Source organism: Sceloporus undulatus, unplaced genomic scaffold (genome assembly GCF_019175285.1).
Source record: "Sceloporus undulatus isolate JIND9_A2432 ecotype Alabama unplaced genomic scaffold, SceUnd_v1.1 scaffold_12, whole genome shotgun sequence".
NCBI classification, from domain to species: Eukaryota; Metazoa; Chordata; class Lepidosauria; order Squamata; family Phrynosomatidae; genus Sceloporus; species Sceloporus undulatus.
The window spans coordinates 3,085,540-3,103,830 of NW_024802934.1; the positions used below are offsets into that span (position 1 = coordinate 3,085,540).

Here is an 18,291-nt window from a genome sequence, read left to right on the forward strand (position 1 = left end):
CCAATTGTGGCAATACTTCCAAAATAGTGACTAAGTAGTGATCACGAATACAAAACAGTTATGGTTAGGTAGCTTTTGTATTCATGACCACTACTATAATCACAGCTGAGTGGTGCTTAAGCCTGGCCTTCAGAAATCAGGCCAGGAGTACGGTAGTTACTTAGTTAAGTACTTAGCTAAGTATAAGCTAATACAGTATTCCAGCCAACCTTTACAGTGATGGGGACAAGGTCTAGGTGTAGCTGACCCAAACTGTCAAGATTGGTGCTGAAGTGTTTAGTTTGTTTGTAAATCAGTTTTATCCTCATCTGCATTGCAACCCCAGTCACAGCACCAAAGTAGACATGTCTTGTCTAAAGGTCTGTTTATCAAATACCGTGAATCATATTCACTCTATTTACCCTTCAAAACAACTCAGAACATGACAGAGCTTGCAGGTGTCATTTTTTCTGTACTGCAACCTCTACAGAACCCTAGCCAACATGACCACCAGCTATGTTGAATGAAAAATTCAGGGAATTACAGTTAAAATGTAACTTTTCCAAGTTCAGGAATATGACTATGACTATGCTATCTATGAGTTTCTTTTTACAGAGTGCATCTGTCAGTTCTTTCTAACCTGTCTCTGTTTTTTTTTTAATTATTATTAGAAGGAGAAGATGGAGTGGAGAACAAAATGTTAAAGTTGCAAGAGCAAGTTCAATAAGACACAGGTACAGAAGGTAACAAATTTGCAAATAAATACAGAAAAATAGTCTTTGCATAGTTCAGAAACGAACATCATGTGTTACCAGTGTGATGTGTGAACTGGCACACAACAAGCACATAAATCCACATTTTAGATTAAAATGTTGCAGCTGAAAAATATATAGATAGATCCAAAACTCTTAGAAGAAAAAAACTTAGAAGCAGATTTTAGCATGAACGTTAAGTAGCTATTTTCCTCCAAGTCAGGCCATGCTATAGAGTGTGTGAGTGTGTATTTAAAGGTGGGGTAACCTAAATTATCTGTCTCGGCATGCCATATCCAGTCATCCCAGACTGGGATGCTCCCTTGTTACTCCCCATTTGGAGGCCGATGACATTCTGTCCTTGACGAAGTTGCTCTTCTGAAAATCCTCGCTGGTTCTTCTGTGCTTTCCTGTGAAAAAGATGGGTTTTGTTAAGATAATGTGTTTGCCATTATTCAGAATTTTCCACTATGACATGTTATAAATAACTAACTCAAACCTTTCTAGATTTGCTGGCGACCTAATTTCCTCTGGAGGGAAGCCACAGCCACCAAACCACATGACTTCTCTCCGGAGGAAAAAGAACCCAGGGGAAAACGGGTTCTTTTTCTGCCGCCATTGTTACATTGCGAGTGCGCCAATGGTGCACTCGTGATATAACTGGTGCAGCATGATGTGTGGACACTATGCATCCATTATGTCACAATGGGGTGCCACCATTGGAGTGCCACCAGTCTGTGCTAGGGTTAGGGATCGTGCAGTTGCCACACGGTCCCTAATGCTAGTTGCGCCGCCGCCACACTACAAAAGGCCCATCTGTCCCGGGCCTCTAAAGTCTTATACAACTCCAAGTGGTGTAATTTTTTTAAAGTGTTTTTTAAGTAAGGAGAAACAGAAAGAGCTAAGCCATCTTAGAAGCTTAAATGTGCAGAGACCACCACCCTTGAAATTTAAGAGAAATTTCTTCCCGCCATGAACTGTGATATTTTTCAAGGGGTGTGTTTGGCCATATCTAACAAATGTTGTATGAGAGTGGGATTCAAAACTTTCTGCCTAGCTCTGTCATGGAATTGATTTTGAGTCATAGTATCTCATCCAAAGTCTAACAAAGAACAAAGAACTGAGAGCATTATTAAATCTGAATTAATGCTAGACAAATTCGATTCCTTATTCGAGGTGGTTCTCTCAAGCTACAATCTTGGAGATCAGAAAAGCAGATCATCTTGGAATGTTGCTACTGATGCATTAGCCATACCCACAGAATACAGGCAGGGAAAATGTTATTTCAGCCAAATCAATATAATGCTTTTCCAGTGGCTGAGGTCTTAAGTAATGTGGATATCATCCAACAAAACACTTAAGTAGATGCCCAAATGATTTGCTAGATTAAGGCAAGAATGTACAAGACTGAGCACCATTGTCCAGAAACTGATTTTACAAAATGCATAAAATGCTAACTCTGGCAAGATTTCTCTAGAAAAGCTGACCATCCTACACTGATTTGGAGTTCTGGCACTTTGCTCGGCTGAGTCGGAAAACTTGGTTATTTCCATTATCCTATGTATTGTTGCTCTCTTAGGACATACTCTTATAAAGTGTCTGTCGGTCTATTATCCACCATAAATCCACCAACTTGATCACAGAGTCACCAAATTTGAAGGGTTATCTAATGGGGCTGAAACAAAGTGCACAGTAGAGCATTTGTTAAAGAATGTCAGCTACTTCAGGTCCCTCCCAAACAAACAACTGTGCTCAAGAATGCACATTTGTGAACACATGTTAAGTTTTTTAGATTTAGGCTGACACCCCAATTTTCCAACATGTTTATTTTCTATTTTCTATTTGCATGAAACTTGGAATGAAAGACATTTAAAAGCCTGTAGTGCTACCAATGGTGACATTTGTGGTTACCATGTCAGTGGAGCAATGAATCCATTCTTGATTTCACTATGAACATTAAATGAGTTATAAAATGTGCTGAACCTGGCTGGGTAGTTCTTTTAAAGTTTTGAATAAACATCAAAACAGATTCATTGCCCTTATGGTCATGGAAACCATCAGTCACCACTAGTTGCATGCTTTTGTTTCCTTCAAATCATACATTACACTTCTTCTTAAAAGGCAAAATTTTGCTGGAAGTTCTGCTTGTCATTTCCCAGTTACCTGTATCAGTGCAACATCCCCACCAAGTCTTGTAGTATGTATATGTTCCCCATCAGGGATGGGGAAATTGCAGCTCTGAGACTATGGACTTTATCACATGCGGAAAAGCAGGGTTTTAAATTGAAATTAGCCCATGAAAATTGTGTGATCGCGGTGAAAGTTTTCACAAGATTAAAGAGGACTTATCCTGGCAATAAACAGGTAATGACCAGCAATTGTGCGATTTGCTGTCCACATGAGCTCAAGTCTGTGGATGGTAAGCCCACGTATGGCATGGGCAGACTGTAGTATTCAACTAGATTGGTGTACCAGTCTGTTGTAGCATAAAAACACATAAAGGAATCCAGTTGCAGCTTTGAGACTAACTGGGAAAAATAAAATTCTAGTTTAAGCTTTTGAAGACTACATTTCACTTCATCAGATGTATTTCAGTGGTGCAATCGGGTTTCTTTGTGTCTTTTTTCTTTTGTTAATCAGAATATATCCTTAATTTCTCCCATCTCAGGCAGGTGTGTTGAGTCATTCTTTTGTCTTTTTGTTGCCAGCAAAATGGTGCAAGATCTTAAGACAGTACAAGATTTCAAAATATGCAGGCTTGAAAAATAGGATGGGAAATGCCTATGGATTCACTCAAAAACCATAAGAAAGACTCCAAAGTACAAAATTGATTGCTCTGTCTTTGGCTGCTCTGCTTCCATTATAATAAGAGGGTATTTTTGCTGCTTCTTTAAAAGGTCCTGATATTACTGAAGCTTAAGCTCAACTGGCCTAAGCCTGAAACTTTGCCTAGCTCAATCATGCTTTCTGAGGCCAAAGAACCTGAGATTTATGTGGGATAATCTTGCTAGCCTATTATCTTGTCTAATGTCCTGATTTTGAATTAGAGGACCTTGAATAGTTTGCCTGCTTGTTAAGATCTCCCTCTCTTTGCACTCATCCATCCAGACTTTCAGTGCTCCTCAGCACCTTCAGAGAGACTAAGGAAATATCGTGTTTGTCATCTTGTGTTGTAGTGGTTTGAATTTCATCTCCTGAATTTCTATCAATTCATTTATTTGTATACATTCTCAGGATAGTACAATGCTTTGGTTTCAAACATTCAGTCACTTAATAGGACACAGCCTCTTGCTTCTACACTTGACTACAGCAAGGATTTATTTAGAAGTTTAGAATCCTCAATGGACAATTAATTGGGTATCCTTTCTCCTTTCTTATAAATTAAATTGGACAAAATATCTGTGTGATTAATAAAACTATGCTCTAATGTTAAGCATGGAATTCTTTACCAGTGCAGAGTTTAGCAGCCTGAGAATCCATTTTTTAAAGGTTTTTGGATCTCATGGTTATGAAGAAAGCCTCCAAACTTGTATGGCTGTTGACAAGAAAGGCTGCCATATTGTATCCTACCACTTGAGAGTAAGGCTGACAAGATTTACTTTTGAGTAGATTTTACCATCAGAACCAAAAGCAGGGTTGTGAGTCGTATGGCTATCCAAGTATTGTTGGACTGCAGCTCCCGACATTCTGCACCATTGACTATGCTAGCTAAGTCTGCAGAGTTGCAGTCCAACAAAATCTGGAGGGCTCCATAGTTTCCATCTAAAGGAATTCTTCCTTATTTTGTGATAATGAATTAATCACTGCTAGAATTCTTGTACTTTTAGCATTTAGGGTTGGCATTTCTTTGAACAGTGTTCATTCCCTTGTGTAACAATGTTCTTGTATCAATCCAGTGGTCATTTTCATAACAGCAAAGAGTGCCTTTACTACAGAAATGTTACAGTATTCTGATATACCTTTTTATTGCTGCTGCAGCTCTCCTCATTCCCCTTCTCACTGTTATTTTTAGGTTGAGCACTCCTCCTCTCTTGCAGTGGAGCACTGATTTGATCAAGCCAAACTAGGCTTTCCTAATGTGGTCAGGTTGCATCTCCCACTAGCCCTAGCCAGCATAACCAAGGGGTTGGAAGCTGGAAAATAGAGTCCAGCAACATCTGATCCTCTGTATTAGATGAAAATGGAATGAAATATACTACTGCCTTTCGGCCAGTAGCAGAGCAGGGAGCTTTGTTTGTGCCGAAATGATATAGCATTTTGTTTGACACTGAAAAGAGGCTAGCAAGCATCTTATGAAGAGGTTTAAATGCAACAGAACAGATGGAAGCTTCAATGACTCCATGGGAAAGTCCTTTTTAAAAGAGCCAATGAACCTCCAACACATTATCTGTACAGTATTTCTCAAGTTAATACTAGAGAGCATCTCAGGTATAGGTAACCTAACTAATTTTCACTTATAATCTATTATGTCAGGATTTGGGATCTCATTACTCTGTTTATTTGAAATGCTGAAACTATGGGTTTCCTGCTCAAGAATCCGTGATTCTCAAATTGTGGGGTGGGACCATGGGGCCATGAGAGTGGCTCAAGTGGGGCATGAGATTTGGAGGACATAATCCCCACCCCCCATCCCTCACTTCCCAAACCTTTTCTGTCCTGAAAGGAAAGAGAAGGGCAAGGAGGGCACTTGAAGCCTTTGCCTGACGGAGAAGGAAGAGAGTTATTTCCTTATAATCTGTTAAAATGTGAGTATACATGAAAGTGTGAATGAAACTACACACACTAAACAAACAAAGAAAATTTCTTCACATACTGTGTCAAGCAGGGGCCCCAATATCTGGATGCAGATGCAAAGGGTGTCACAAGGGTAAAAAGTTTGAGAACCACTGGACTAAATGATCTTTGAGAAGCCTTCCAACATGATTCTATGAGGAAAATAAACATGCTGAATTCTATCAGTCCAGGCCCTTGAGCACCTAGTGATCCACAGAGAACTAGCAAATCCTTTAGAAAGGGGGCATTTTCTCCTTTTCTCTACCCTTGCTTTTCAGATGATGTGTTACTTCCCTCCCCCCCTCAGGGCATCTACCTCTTTGGCAAAAATTGCTTTGCTTAATGACAAATCTGAAAGGGTGGTGATTCCATGTAGGCTAAACTTTTATAGTTGTTTGTAGAAATACAGAAGAAAATAGTCTGAGCAAGTACAGATTGACTCTCCCTTGTCTGAAATGCTTGGGACCAGAAGTGCTCTGGATTCCTTTAGGGGGGGGGTGTGGATTTTTGAATATTTTCATATACATAAGGAGTTATCTTGGAGATGGGACCCAAGTCTAAATTTGAAATTCATTTATGTTTCATATGCACCATATACACATAAACTGGAGGTAATTTTATATATAATTATTAAATGGTTTTGTGCATGAAACAAAGTTTTTATACACTGAACCACCAGAAAGCAAAGGTATAACTATCTCAGTCACCTATATGGACAATTTTGGATTTTTGAATATTTCAGATTTTGGGATATCCGATAAGGAGACTCAACCTGTATTCTTAAACTGTACCTTTCCCCCCTACTGTATGCCATTTACTTCTCAGTGTATCTATAAGTTGTGTTTTAGATTATGCATTATTGTTATATTTTATATGTTGCCTTTCTCTTGGCATGAAACCTAAGGCAGCTGGCAAATGACTGGTAATATGGGTTCAGATCCTTTCATAAAAACAACACATTTTATCTATAAGCCCCTCCACCAAAATGTCCCCAGAGAATAGTCAAACAGATCTTTACCTGTGAAACCAAGATGGATCCCCTTTGTAACATCCATCATCCCTTGTGACAGCTTCACTGCCCAAAGCCATTAAGGTTCTCTGCACTGCAGCCATATCCTTGCCTAAAAAGGATGAGAGAGACACTCTTTACTCTTAAATTGTTTGGCTGCATTTTCAGCAGTAATGTAGACACCAATTTAGTCTCAAAATCTCCAAGGCTTTCTTGTACCATTATGTTTTCCGCTTCTCCTCTCGTCTCATGGGAACTATCAGGGCTTCCCTCACCCAGAATCCCTTGCCAACTGTTGTATGGTTTGCAGCAGAGTAATACCAAAACCAACAACATTTTCTGTTCCACTGAAGCTATTACATTAATAAGGAGAAGATGAATATATCTAGAACTATCCAGATATTTCTAGATATTTTGCAAACCTAACTTTACATAAGATTTTTATCCTTGCAATTCTGTTTCCCCAAAGCCATATTCCCAAAGCTAGGACTGCTGAAATCCATGGCAACCCATTCCATGGTGCACCTTTCCCTGTACCCAGTAACCTGTATCTTTAAGGGCTACTTGCATGCAAGTGAACCCAAGATGGCTTCCCACCTGAGCTGAAGAACAAGATGGTACCCCCAATTATTCCATACACACTTGTCCCTCCACATTCTCTGGGGTTAGGGGCACAGGACCCCTGTGAATGTGGAAAAAACACAAATAACAAAGACACTATGTTTTTACCTCAAAGAGCACCTCTCTAGAAATCTCTAAATCCTTCAGTGCAACTCTGTGGTCAACATCTGTCAGATATTGACCATGGAATTGTGCCGGAGGAGCTACAAATGTCTAGTGGAGTGTTCTCTCCAGGAATTTCTAGGTCTTTCAGTACGACTTTTAGTTAAAGTTGACCACAGAGTTGTGCTGGAGGAACTAGATATTCCTAGAGATAATATATTAACAAAATCTGTGAATAATCAAATCCACAAAAGTCAAAGCTGCAAATGTGGAGGGATGAGTGTACAAGGCCAACTGTGCTGCCATCAATATTTTCATCAATATTGGTGATTGGACAGCATTCTCTACTGCAATTGATGGCAGTGTACTAGCTTGGAGGATGCAAAGAGAGCAGTATGGGGAATGGTTCCTCCACTTGACACCTTGGTGCCACCTCCAAATGTTTGTCAACTGAGGCAAATGCATCACTCTGCTTGATAGTAGGAACAGCCTTCTCTGTTCATGACACAAGTTAGCTCTACATCCACTCTGGTCCTTGTCACTGCCACAGAGAACCACTGGGTGGTTGTGTCGTGTTTCTTCGCCCTTCTCCAACATCATTTTCATCTTCATAATTTCTTCACTATTCCTGAAGACTGAGACAATCTTCCATCTGCTATCTGAACAAAATCCACTATCTTTATACAAAATGCAGTATGAGACAGCTGACGAAGACTTGCATAACTCTTCTTATCAGGCTTTGATAGACAAACATTGTACTCTAGTCCCTTTCACCTCATAGCTACAGTGAGGCATGAGGCAAAAATGTATTGATGGAATCAGTACAGTGCTTGCATTTATTCTGGAAACTTTTTGACACTGTTTTCATATACATTGTCCAGTTCATTCCAATTCCATAGAATATGTCAGCTTTATTAAGTTTGTTTAACAAAGGCCCGATACATACAGGCGGGAAGCAGCGTGCCAGCACTGATTCTAGTCCATACAGATGCCGCCATCATGGTGGCCTCCCATCTATACTGGGGCCGCACTGATGACGACGACACTGTACAGCGACCAGATGTTGCTGGCAGGAAGTGGCATCATGGCGGTGCTCTTTCCTGCTTGCGGTGCCGCAAAAAAGAAGCCGCTCTAGGCAGCTTCCTTTTGGTGGCACATCAGTGCTGTAGCGTGCGGCTGCTGCAGCACCGACTCTGGGCAAAGACAGTTGGCATGGAGCTGCCCGTCTGTCGAGCCCCAAAAGGATAATGATTAAACTCATTATCCAATGCAACATTAAAGCAGAAATCTAAAATCATAAAACCCTATGCATACTGAACTGATTAAAAATCCATGAATTCCTATGGAGCTGTCATAATGTAAAGGATTTTTTTTTTTTTTTTTGTCAAAATGCCTGAAATAACTGCTAGGGTGTGGTGGCTAGGAGTCTATACTATGAACTGGAAAGATATCAAGTATGAATTTACTAGTTGGCCTTAAGGATACCACTGTCTTTTAGACTTAGGGTGCATCTACACTGTTGAAATAATGAAGTTTGACTTTAAAGGTTGTAGCTCCATCCTGTGGAGCTTGTAATTTGTAGTTTTACAAGGCCTTTTAACCTTCTCTGCAAAAGGCTGCTGGTGTCACACAAAACTACAAATCACAGAATCCTGTAGGATAGAGCCATGGAAGTTAAAGTGGTGGTCAAACTGTATTATTTCTACAGTGCAGATGCACCCTAATGCTATCTCAAGACATTTTGCTATCTGGGGGGAATGATAAGATGGTGAAACCACCAAATCATAAAATTGGAAGAGAGCACAAGGGTCATCCAGTCCAACCCCCTGCTATGCAGGAACTCTCAATAAAAGCATCCTTAACAAATGGTGATCCAGCCTCTGTCTAAAGACCGCCAAAGAAGGAGACTACTCCACTGTCTGAGGGAGTGTGTTCCACTTTCCAACAGCTCTCACTGTCAGGAAGGTCCTCCTAATGTTTAGGTGGAATCTCTTTTGCTGTAGCTTGCATCCATTGTTCAGGGTCCTGTTCTCTGGAGCAGCAGAAAACAAGCTTGCACCATCCTCAATATGACATCCCTTCAAATACAGGGCTATCATATCACCTCTTTACCAACTCTTCTCCGGGCTCAACATACCCAGCTCCCTAGATCTCTCCTCACAGAGCATGGTTTTCAAACCCTTCACCATTATAGTTGCCCTCCTCTGGACACACTCCAGCTTGTTAACATCCTTTTTGAATTGTGGTGTCCAGAACTGGGTCAGTATTCCAGGTAAGACCTGACCAAAGCAGAATAGATTGGTCATCATCATCCTGGTCATTCTGCTTTAAAGCCAACTGACCTGGCTGGGGCTTCATCCTCCAGCTCACCTGAATACAGCAAACTAGCTTGAAGCGTGTAGGGAGCAGACAGGTTTGGCTGCTTCTCCTTCCACATTATCAGAAACTTCCACCTGAGATGACTCCCTTCTTTTGAGATACATATATACGTCTCTCTCTCTGTGTGTGTGTGTGTGTGTGAGAGAGAGAGAGAGAGAGAGCCAGCATGGCATAGTGGTTTGAATGTTGGACTAGGAGACTGGGAAGCCAGGGTTCAAGTCCTGCCTTGGCCATATAAACCCACTTGGTGACCTTGAGCAAGTCACACTTTCTCTTTCTCAGAGGATGGCAATGGCAAACCTTCTTTGAACTAATCTTGCCAAGAAAACCACATGATAGGTTCACCGCTTTAGGGTCATCATAAATCAGAAATTACTTGAAGGCACACAACAACAACAACAACAACAACAAATATACTTCTGTATGTATGTTTATGTATCCCAATCTGGTAAATCTGGAGGCCCAAAACATTATTTTAATCCTGTACATCCATATTTCAAGGGTACAGGGGTTCCCTCTATACATTATGAAATTGTTCATTTTTAATACATTCTGTTGGTACCAAAATTAATTCATTAACATTAAAAAGATGTAATATATCAGCATTAAAATTTGACAAAATTAATTTGTTATTCAGTTCAGTGAAATGTTCAATTAAAAATGCTGAAATTGAAACAATACAATTTAAAATGATTAAAATAAGAGCCTTAACAAATTAAAGAAGCCACTGACCTTACTCAAAACAATTAATGTGGTTGGCACTAATAATACATTTTAAAATCAGTTTTAAAAATGTTAAGGAATTGGGGAGCATAAAGGAATTTTTCATGAAGTATTTCTAGATCAGTTTACAAATAAACTAGCTTCCTTATGAACACTCACAGAATCCATACCTTCAGCTGTGTCCACCTAGATGAGTACTGTACTGCCTAAATGATTTCATTCCATCTAGATGACTGTTGTCTAGTCTAGAGAGCATCTACTTGCTTCAAGAGCCCTTTTCAGACATTCAAAGTATGTATAGAAAATATGCACACTGACGCATCATCTCCCAATATATTCTACTATTACTTTTTCTAGGCAAGGATTCTCTGAAGATGCCAGCCACAGATGCTGGCAAAACGCCAGGAAGAAACTCTTCTAGAACATGGCCACATAGCCCAAAAAACCCATAAAAAACTATATTCTACTATTATTTGAGTAGTGGTTCAACGAATGAATATATAGGAGAAAAGGTTTTTTTTGGGGGGGGGGGCTCACCTTATCCCTGACCAAAAATATTCACGGTCAACACTTTAAATCGCTTAAAATACCTAAGTCTCTGACAGAGACTTGGCTAAGTGTCTTTCTAAACCCAGCACTTTGTCTCTCTTCAGCACACTACAAATTGAAAATGAATTTGAAGCTGGGAAATTGCAATCTAAGTAGATGAACTCAACATGACACAGGAACTTGTAACTCCAAACAAAGTACGGTGAATAAATACATCATTTACTTCTCCTGCAAGCTTCTACAATAAACAGACACTAATAGATTTGATTCTAGAAGTCACACTTTTGATCAGCATCTGAAGCATTATTTTCATGGAGGAACAACACTAATCTGTATTTTTCTTCTGAGGATGCCAAGTCTCCTTCCAGCTCAGTGAAGAAATTAAGAGGAAATGACCAGCAGCAGGAAGCACATACTACTTTTCCCATCTCCCTTCAAAGCAATAGCCTCATCCTGCAGGGCTTTTAGATGGAGCTCTTTCACTCCTTCCTGACCATTGTCATCATTGTATATCGATAAATGTACCTCAGCTAGAAAAGGCACAGTAAACGGGTTAGACAAGCCTGCAGGCTCATAATCTAATTTAAAATACAACGTGAGCACAGATGAAGAAACCGAAGCTTTACTGTTTGCTTGTTCAGGACTTAGAGACAGAGAAAAATCAGAAGGAAACAAGGAAAAATAAATAAGCTGAGAAGTGACCAGTGGGGTCCCACAGGGCTCTGTCCTGGGGCCAGTGTTATTCAACATCTTTATCAATGACTTGGAGGACAGAATTGGGGACATACTAATCAAATTTGCAGATGACACCAAATTAAGAGGAATAGCTGATACTCCAGAAGACAAGATCAAAATTCAAAATGACCTGAATAGACTAGAAAGCTGGGCCAAAGCTAAAAAAATGAAATTCAACAGGGAGAAATGTAAGGTACTGCACTTAGGGCGGGAAAATACAGATACAGGATGGGCGACACCTGGCTGAATGAGAATACATGTGAAAGGGATCTAGGAGTTCAAGTAGACAGTTGAACATGAGTCAACAGTGCGATGCAGCAGCTAACAAGGCCAATGCAATTTTAGGCTGCATCAATAAAAGTATAGTGTCTAGATCAAGAGAAGTAACAGTGCCACTATATTCTGCTTTGGTCAGGCCCCACCTGGAATATTGTGTCCAGTTCTGGGCACCACAATTTAAAAAGGACATTGAGAAACTGGAGTGTCCAAAGGAGGGTGACTAAAATGGTGAAGGGTCTGGAAAACATGCCCTATGAGGAACGACTTGGGGAGCTGGGGATGTTTAGCCTGGAGAAGAGAAGGTTAAGAGGTGATATGATAACCCTGTTTAAATATTTGAAGGGATGTCATATTGAGGAGGGAGCAAGCTTGTTTTCTGCTGCTCCAGAGAACAGGACCCGGAACAATGGATGCAAGCTCCAGGAAAAGACATTCCATCTCAACATTAGGAGGAACTTCCTGACAGTAAGGGCTCTTCGACAGTGGAACAAACTCCCTTCTTTGGAGGTCTTTACGCAGAGGCTGGATGGCCATCTGTCAGGGATGCTTTGATTGAGAGTTTCTGCATGACAGGGGGTTGGACTGGATGGCCCTTGTGGTCTCTTCCAATTCTATGATTCTATGATGCTGTGCAAGACACTACTTGTTTTCATACAGTGGGTAGCAAGAATTTACTTTGACTCGTGGCCATGGATTGGACAGCTGCTTCACACATGCTTTTTCCTACATGGAGATTAACTTCATGTGAGAAAAATGTTATGCATGAAAAGAGTTTTAATGTGGCTACTTTTCTGGAAGATGTACACAGATATCCAATGAAGGGTATTTGGAATAATGTACTGCATAATGGATTAAAAGTATCACATGAAATTGACCTCAAGTTTGGTTCTGGGGAGATTAAAAAAAAAACTTAAGCAGGGAACCAATCAAAGGGGGAACAAATTAAATCTCATTTAGTTGCTGAATCAGACGATGAAAATGCAAGATGCTGCAGGAATGTATTTTAAAAACTAGTCCAAATAATAACTAGTACTAGTGTGGCATGTAGTTTGTTGGACTACAACTCTGGAAATCAAGGTTTTAATCCCTGCTAATCCATGAAACTCACTGACTGACCTTGAGCAAGTCAAACACTTTCAACCCCAGAGAATGGCAAACCCCCTCTGAAGCAATTTGCCAAGAAAACCCCATGACAGGTTTACCTTAGGGTCATCATAAGTCTGAAGCAACTTTAAAGCACACAACAACAACAACAGCTAGTTACAGCTACTCAGAATGTTCACCTTCCTCTCAACCAAAAATTCAAGCCAAAAACTGAAGTGCAAGAAATAGTTAATTCAAGAACTCTTTGTAAACCCTCTTCATCTTTTGTACTCTCTTGAGTTTTTTTTTTAAATAATATGACTAATCACTTGGATTGTTTTTATTAATGCTTGGAAGAATATTTCTCATCAATCCACAATATGTTGAAAGAAAAGCTTATAGTTTGCCAGTGGGAATCCTAATGTTTAGGCCTCCAATCAAGGTTCCCACAATTCTCTATACATAATGACCATGGTTATATGACATAATTTTGCAAAAAAGATGTTATACATGCTACAACATGGTCCTAATGTACAAGCTATATCAAGTAGAAGAGGCCACTGTCAGGACAGAATCTGAAGAAACAATACAAGGGGAAATTGGCAAGGAGGTCAGGCAAGGGTGCATTTTATCACCATATAATATACAGAAAAATGCAAATAGAGTTAAAGGACTCTAAAGGACAGAGGAACGAAAACTGGAGGAGGGAAACTGAATAGTTTGAGATATATAAATAACACCATATCACTAGCAAAAATAGCAAAGACTTGAAATAACTACTGATAAAAGTTAAGGAAGAAAGTACAAAAGCAAGTAACAAAATAAAAATAATGATTTATATAATTTAAACTAGATGTTCAAGACATTGAAATAGGTAAAGGCTGTTTATACCTTGCCTGAGTTACAAATAAATTTTGAAAGTCTAGTCAAGAGATCAGAAAAAGACTAGCATTGGAAGGGTAGCCATGAAAGGATTAGATAAGGACTTTCAATACAAAGATATATCACTAAATCCAAAATCAAAATAATCCATGTCATAATATTCCTGATTTCTATGTATGGTTGTAAATATTGGACAGTGAAAAAAGGTGACATGAAGAAAACCAATTCATTTGAAATGTACTGTCTTCAGATACCACAGACTGCCAAAAAGACAAACAAATGGGTATGACAACAAATCAAACCTTAACTTTCACTAGAAGCCAAAATTATTAAACTGAGGCTATCATACTTTGGACACCTCTTCAGACAGTGTGACTCATTTGAATAGGTGCTTGGTAAAGAGAAAAGCAGTAGGAAAAGAGAAAGATCAAATTAGAGGTGAAAGCCACACCCAACATTCTGCAAGACCTGAGCAGGGCTGCCAATGAGCAGGGCTCATGGAGGTCTCTCTTTCACATATACAGTTGGCCCTTCTTATACACGGATTTTTTATACACGGATTCAAGCATACATGATTTGAAAATGTTCCAAAAAAGTATAAATTTACCTTGATGTTCCATTTTTTATTAGGGACACCATTTTGCTATGTCATTATATTTAATGGGACTTGAGAATACACGGATTTTGTTATACACGGGGGATCTTGGAACCAAACCCCAGCGTATAACAAGGGTCCACTGTAGTCAAAGCTGACTTGATAGTATGTAACAACAATAACACAACAAAATTTCATGCTAGGTCATGGCATGGGTCACTGCACTCTGTTTTGAGGTGATGTGCAGATCTACCTCTGCTAGCAAACCATAGTTGTTAACCCCTAAAAACCCATAACATCCACCTTTGAGCCTAAAACCAGCTGTGAGGTCCAACTAAAGTAGAGTCATTGAATCAATGGAACTTACATAAATGTTGACTTACCAAGTTTCCATTGATTAAATGGGTTTACTTCAGTTGGAATTAAAATTAAATATAGGCCATGGTTTCTTGGAACCTTATAATTCTGCCTTGTTTAAACCATGATTTGTCATGAGGTCCAGACTGAGAACTGTCCCTGGCTTGTTTCTCCAGTTGCTTACCATGAACAAGAAACTGACAAAAGGAGCAGGAAAGGAAAAAAAACACACACTAGAAGTGGAGAAGATAAGCCATACTTATGTAGATAAGCCATGTTTTTAAGACTTGAAATTCATAGCTTAAGTAAGAATGATGATTAACAAAAATGATGGCATACCATGATGTGTTAATATCCTGCCATGAGAGTTATTGCACAAGAACTAATAGATCTTTATTTCAGAATCCTTATTTCAGCACAAGTAATTTAAATACAAGATGGAAATATTTCAAAAGATGATAAAACATGTGAAATCAAAATCTTAAGAGGAAAGGTTAGAAAAATACAGTATGCTTAATCTAGGTGTTAGCTTTGTGGTATTCTATCTCTTTGCAAGTAGAAGAAGACAATGCACATTTGGTGCCCAATCCCAACTTAAACACAGTCCAAAGGTTTGTGCCACCTCTATCCTTTATGCCCTTACTCAGCATGAATACCTATTATCTGTCCTACAAATTTGCTCGGAATGTGTCATTTTTATATCACACTTTGCTATATGTGCTGAAAAAGCTATCCAAAATTGACATTTTTCTTTAGACTGCATGTGTCTCTTTCAAACTGCTATATGTTTCAGTTATGTTTTATCATAAAAGATTCTATTAATCCATAGAATAATAGAAATGTCTCAGAGAAGATAACAAGCTACTGGGAAAAATATGATAACAAGACAACATAAACAGGAGGAAAAATAATGGCATTAGGGAACTTTCCCCTTAGAGAAATCAATGATTAACATCCATCTTAGCAACATAATATTGAAAAGGCAATTGTCACTTCAGTGAAAGCTCATAAGAGATATGTGTACCTTCCCATAAATCCACTGTCTGGAAAATATCTGTTGTTCGTACACCATAGATTTCTGCAGCTTTCAGAAACTGGGAGATTTGCTCCATTTGCTTAAAAGCCATCTTTGATTCTGTGATCTTTGGAATGGGTTCTTTTCCCTTGGGATGTAAATTGTTTATTAACTTGCACAGCAGCTGGAGATTAAAGATAGAAACAGAATTGAAAGGGACAAAAATCAATTAGTTCCAGCTCACTAAAGACCAATATGTGCATGTTACTTAGTTAACGATGCGGCTGCTTTGATGTTAACCACAGAGGAAATATTTTTAAATAAATAAATAAATCAGAAATTTGTACCATTGAGAATAATTCTGAACATGTTAAACGGGAAAAAAGGTAGCCAAAGCTTCCATTTCCACAGCTGGACCGACCATGCATGGATGTACTCAAGCGGACAAAATCAAATCATTCGCTAATGGTTATATAACAATTAACAGTTGCATGAGAGAGGCAAACATAGCCCAAGACCAACTGGAAGTGTTATCAATTGGTATACAGTTAAAAAACAGAATGGTACAGAATTAATACATTGCCAAGTCTTATCTTCTGTGTAGATGGCAGTATCTTTTTTGCTTATTTGTTAAGTGATCAAACTGCTGTCTGAATAACCTTCAGAATTGTTATTCTTTACAAGAGAACATGCAGCTTTGTGTATTGTTTTTAAAAATAAGAATGCTAACTTTTTTTAAAGAAGAAGATTATGATGATGTTGATGATGATAAACCTGGTATTTAAATGATTGGTTTTAAAAGAGAGAGAGAGAATCTGTTGTAATTGTCAGAGAAATGTAATCTATGGTTACCATATTACATAATCATCCTTCCATCTGTCTCCACATGCATATGCCCAGTATTATTGTAAAGCCTCCGGATCACAATAAGCTATTGTTTTCAAATATCTTAATCATTCTATTAGATTCTGGATAGGGAAAGGAGGTTTAGAAGTGGAGTTTAACAAGAAGTAGTAGAAAAAGAAGAAGCATACACCTGCAGAGTACAACATACAGTTCATTCCAGTTCTGAAGCATTTCATGATTACATAATGATTTCTATGGGACTTGTATCCTAGTGGTCAGGAGAAGTGCATCAGAGGTATTGATTTGTTTTGGATGATACAGCTGTGGATGGTAAACATTTAAGAGCAAACATTGCTCATAAATGTTGCTATTACAGACATAATGTCAGACTATTACTTACGGTTCCATCCATTAACCATTTCTGAAAATGTTGTCTTCCAGGTGGGGGATGCTCTATATTTTCACCACACTGTATAATAATCCAGTCTACCAGTCGGCTCTCCAGTTCTGGGTCATATTTCTGTTCAATCTTCTCCTGGACTTCTCGGCTTAAGCCATAGCTTGGTCCTCTGTTGGCCATCTCTAGGAAGAAGAAAAACACACACATCCCACTTTATTTAATTTGCAGGAGATGCACATCACTGAGCATCCATTATTAAGGATCTATTCAAAACATCCTGGAAAGGGAGTGGAAGGACTCCCATACATGTTTCAAAACAAGTTGCAAATATCATCTTTTTTAATTAAAAAAACACACTTCACTTTTTTGTACCATGCTGAATATTTTAAAATTCTGTATGAAACCAAGAAAGCTTTGCAGAGGTTGCTAATGAATTTTCTGTTGTTGCTAGGAAGAGATCTAAGCATTTCAGATTAACATTACAATAGCCAGCAAATCCAAAGAGATTTATTTTCTAAAGAAAAAGAACAAAAGATCTAATACAGGACAATGGAGATGATCCTTTCAGTGACAGATGTGAAGGTCTCTTCAGCAGTGATCTAAGTCCAGGATGTGGAGAGCATCGAAGCGAGAGATGCTAACAAAATTTAAGAAGAGTCAGAGGAGGCTGCTGCAGTGTTTTGCTGCTGTGGAAGCATCGTGATTTGAAGAAGGGTGTATTGATTTGATTTTCCTCGCAGATGAGGAGGGTCAAAGCAGGGGCGTTGCTAAGTGCAGTCAAAGAGGCCCTCCTACTCTGTCATAGGCAGAGAAGGAGTCCTAGTCATCACAGCAGTTTTTAAAGAGGTAGCTGTGTGAGTCTCTTCCAATATTTAAAGAGGGAGAGGTGAGGGAAAAGAGGAATCTTGTGGGATCTTTACGACTGACTGATTTGAGCATGGGTTTTGTGGATTGCAATCCCCTCAAATGCACTGATGGAGTACAGTGTACAGGCTTCAGGCAAAGTTTATTTCAGTCTGCTGCAACTTGCTCCTTCATCCAAGCTGCTGTTGTTGCTGTCATTCTCTCATTTTTCAGGCTGTCGTGCCATTCTGCATTATGCTGCTGCAGCTGTTGTCATAGCAGCACCCAAGAAGACTGCTGTTAAAAATATTTCCAAGATACTTCTATTGGTGTTCCCTCCTTCTTTGCACCTAAGATAAACCAGAGTCT

General features: G+C 39.1%; 1 protein-coding gene across 2 annotated transcripts; it reads right to left on the minus strand.

Annotated features, from left to right (window-relative positions):
* Positions 1 to 679: 679 nt before the first annotated feature.
* On the minus strand, positions 680 to 17,832 carry LOC121917194 (transgelin-3). 2 transcript variants are annotated; one of them, XM_042442920.1, is made up of 5 exons: positions 17,628 to 17,832; positions 17,080 to 17,261; positions 15,843 to 16,017; positions 6,523 to 6,625; positions 680 to 1,141 (listed from the first exon to the last, which is right to left on the minus strand). In XM_042442920.1, exons 2-5 carry the CDS (start codon positions 17,257 to 17,259, stop codon positions 1,000 to 1,002), a joined length of 600 nt encoding a protein of 199 aa, XP_042298854.1. In that variant the 5' UTR covers positions 17,260 to 17,261; positions 17,628 to 17,832; the 3' UTR covers positions 680 to 999. The 2 variants fall into 2 exon arrangements, with proteins under 2 accessions (XP_042298854.1, XP_042298853.1); XM_042442919.1 differs by having other exon boundaries at positions 17,623 to 17,831.
* Between the last annotated feature and the right edge of the window lie 459 nt (positions 17,833 to 18,291).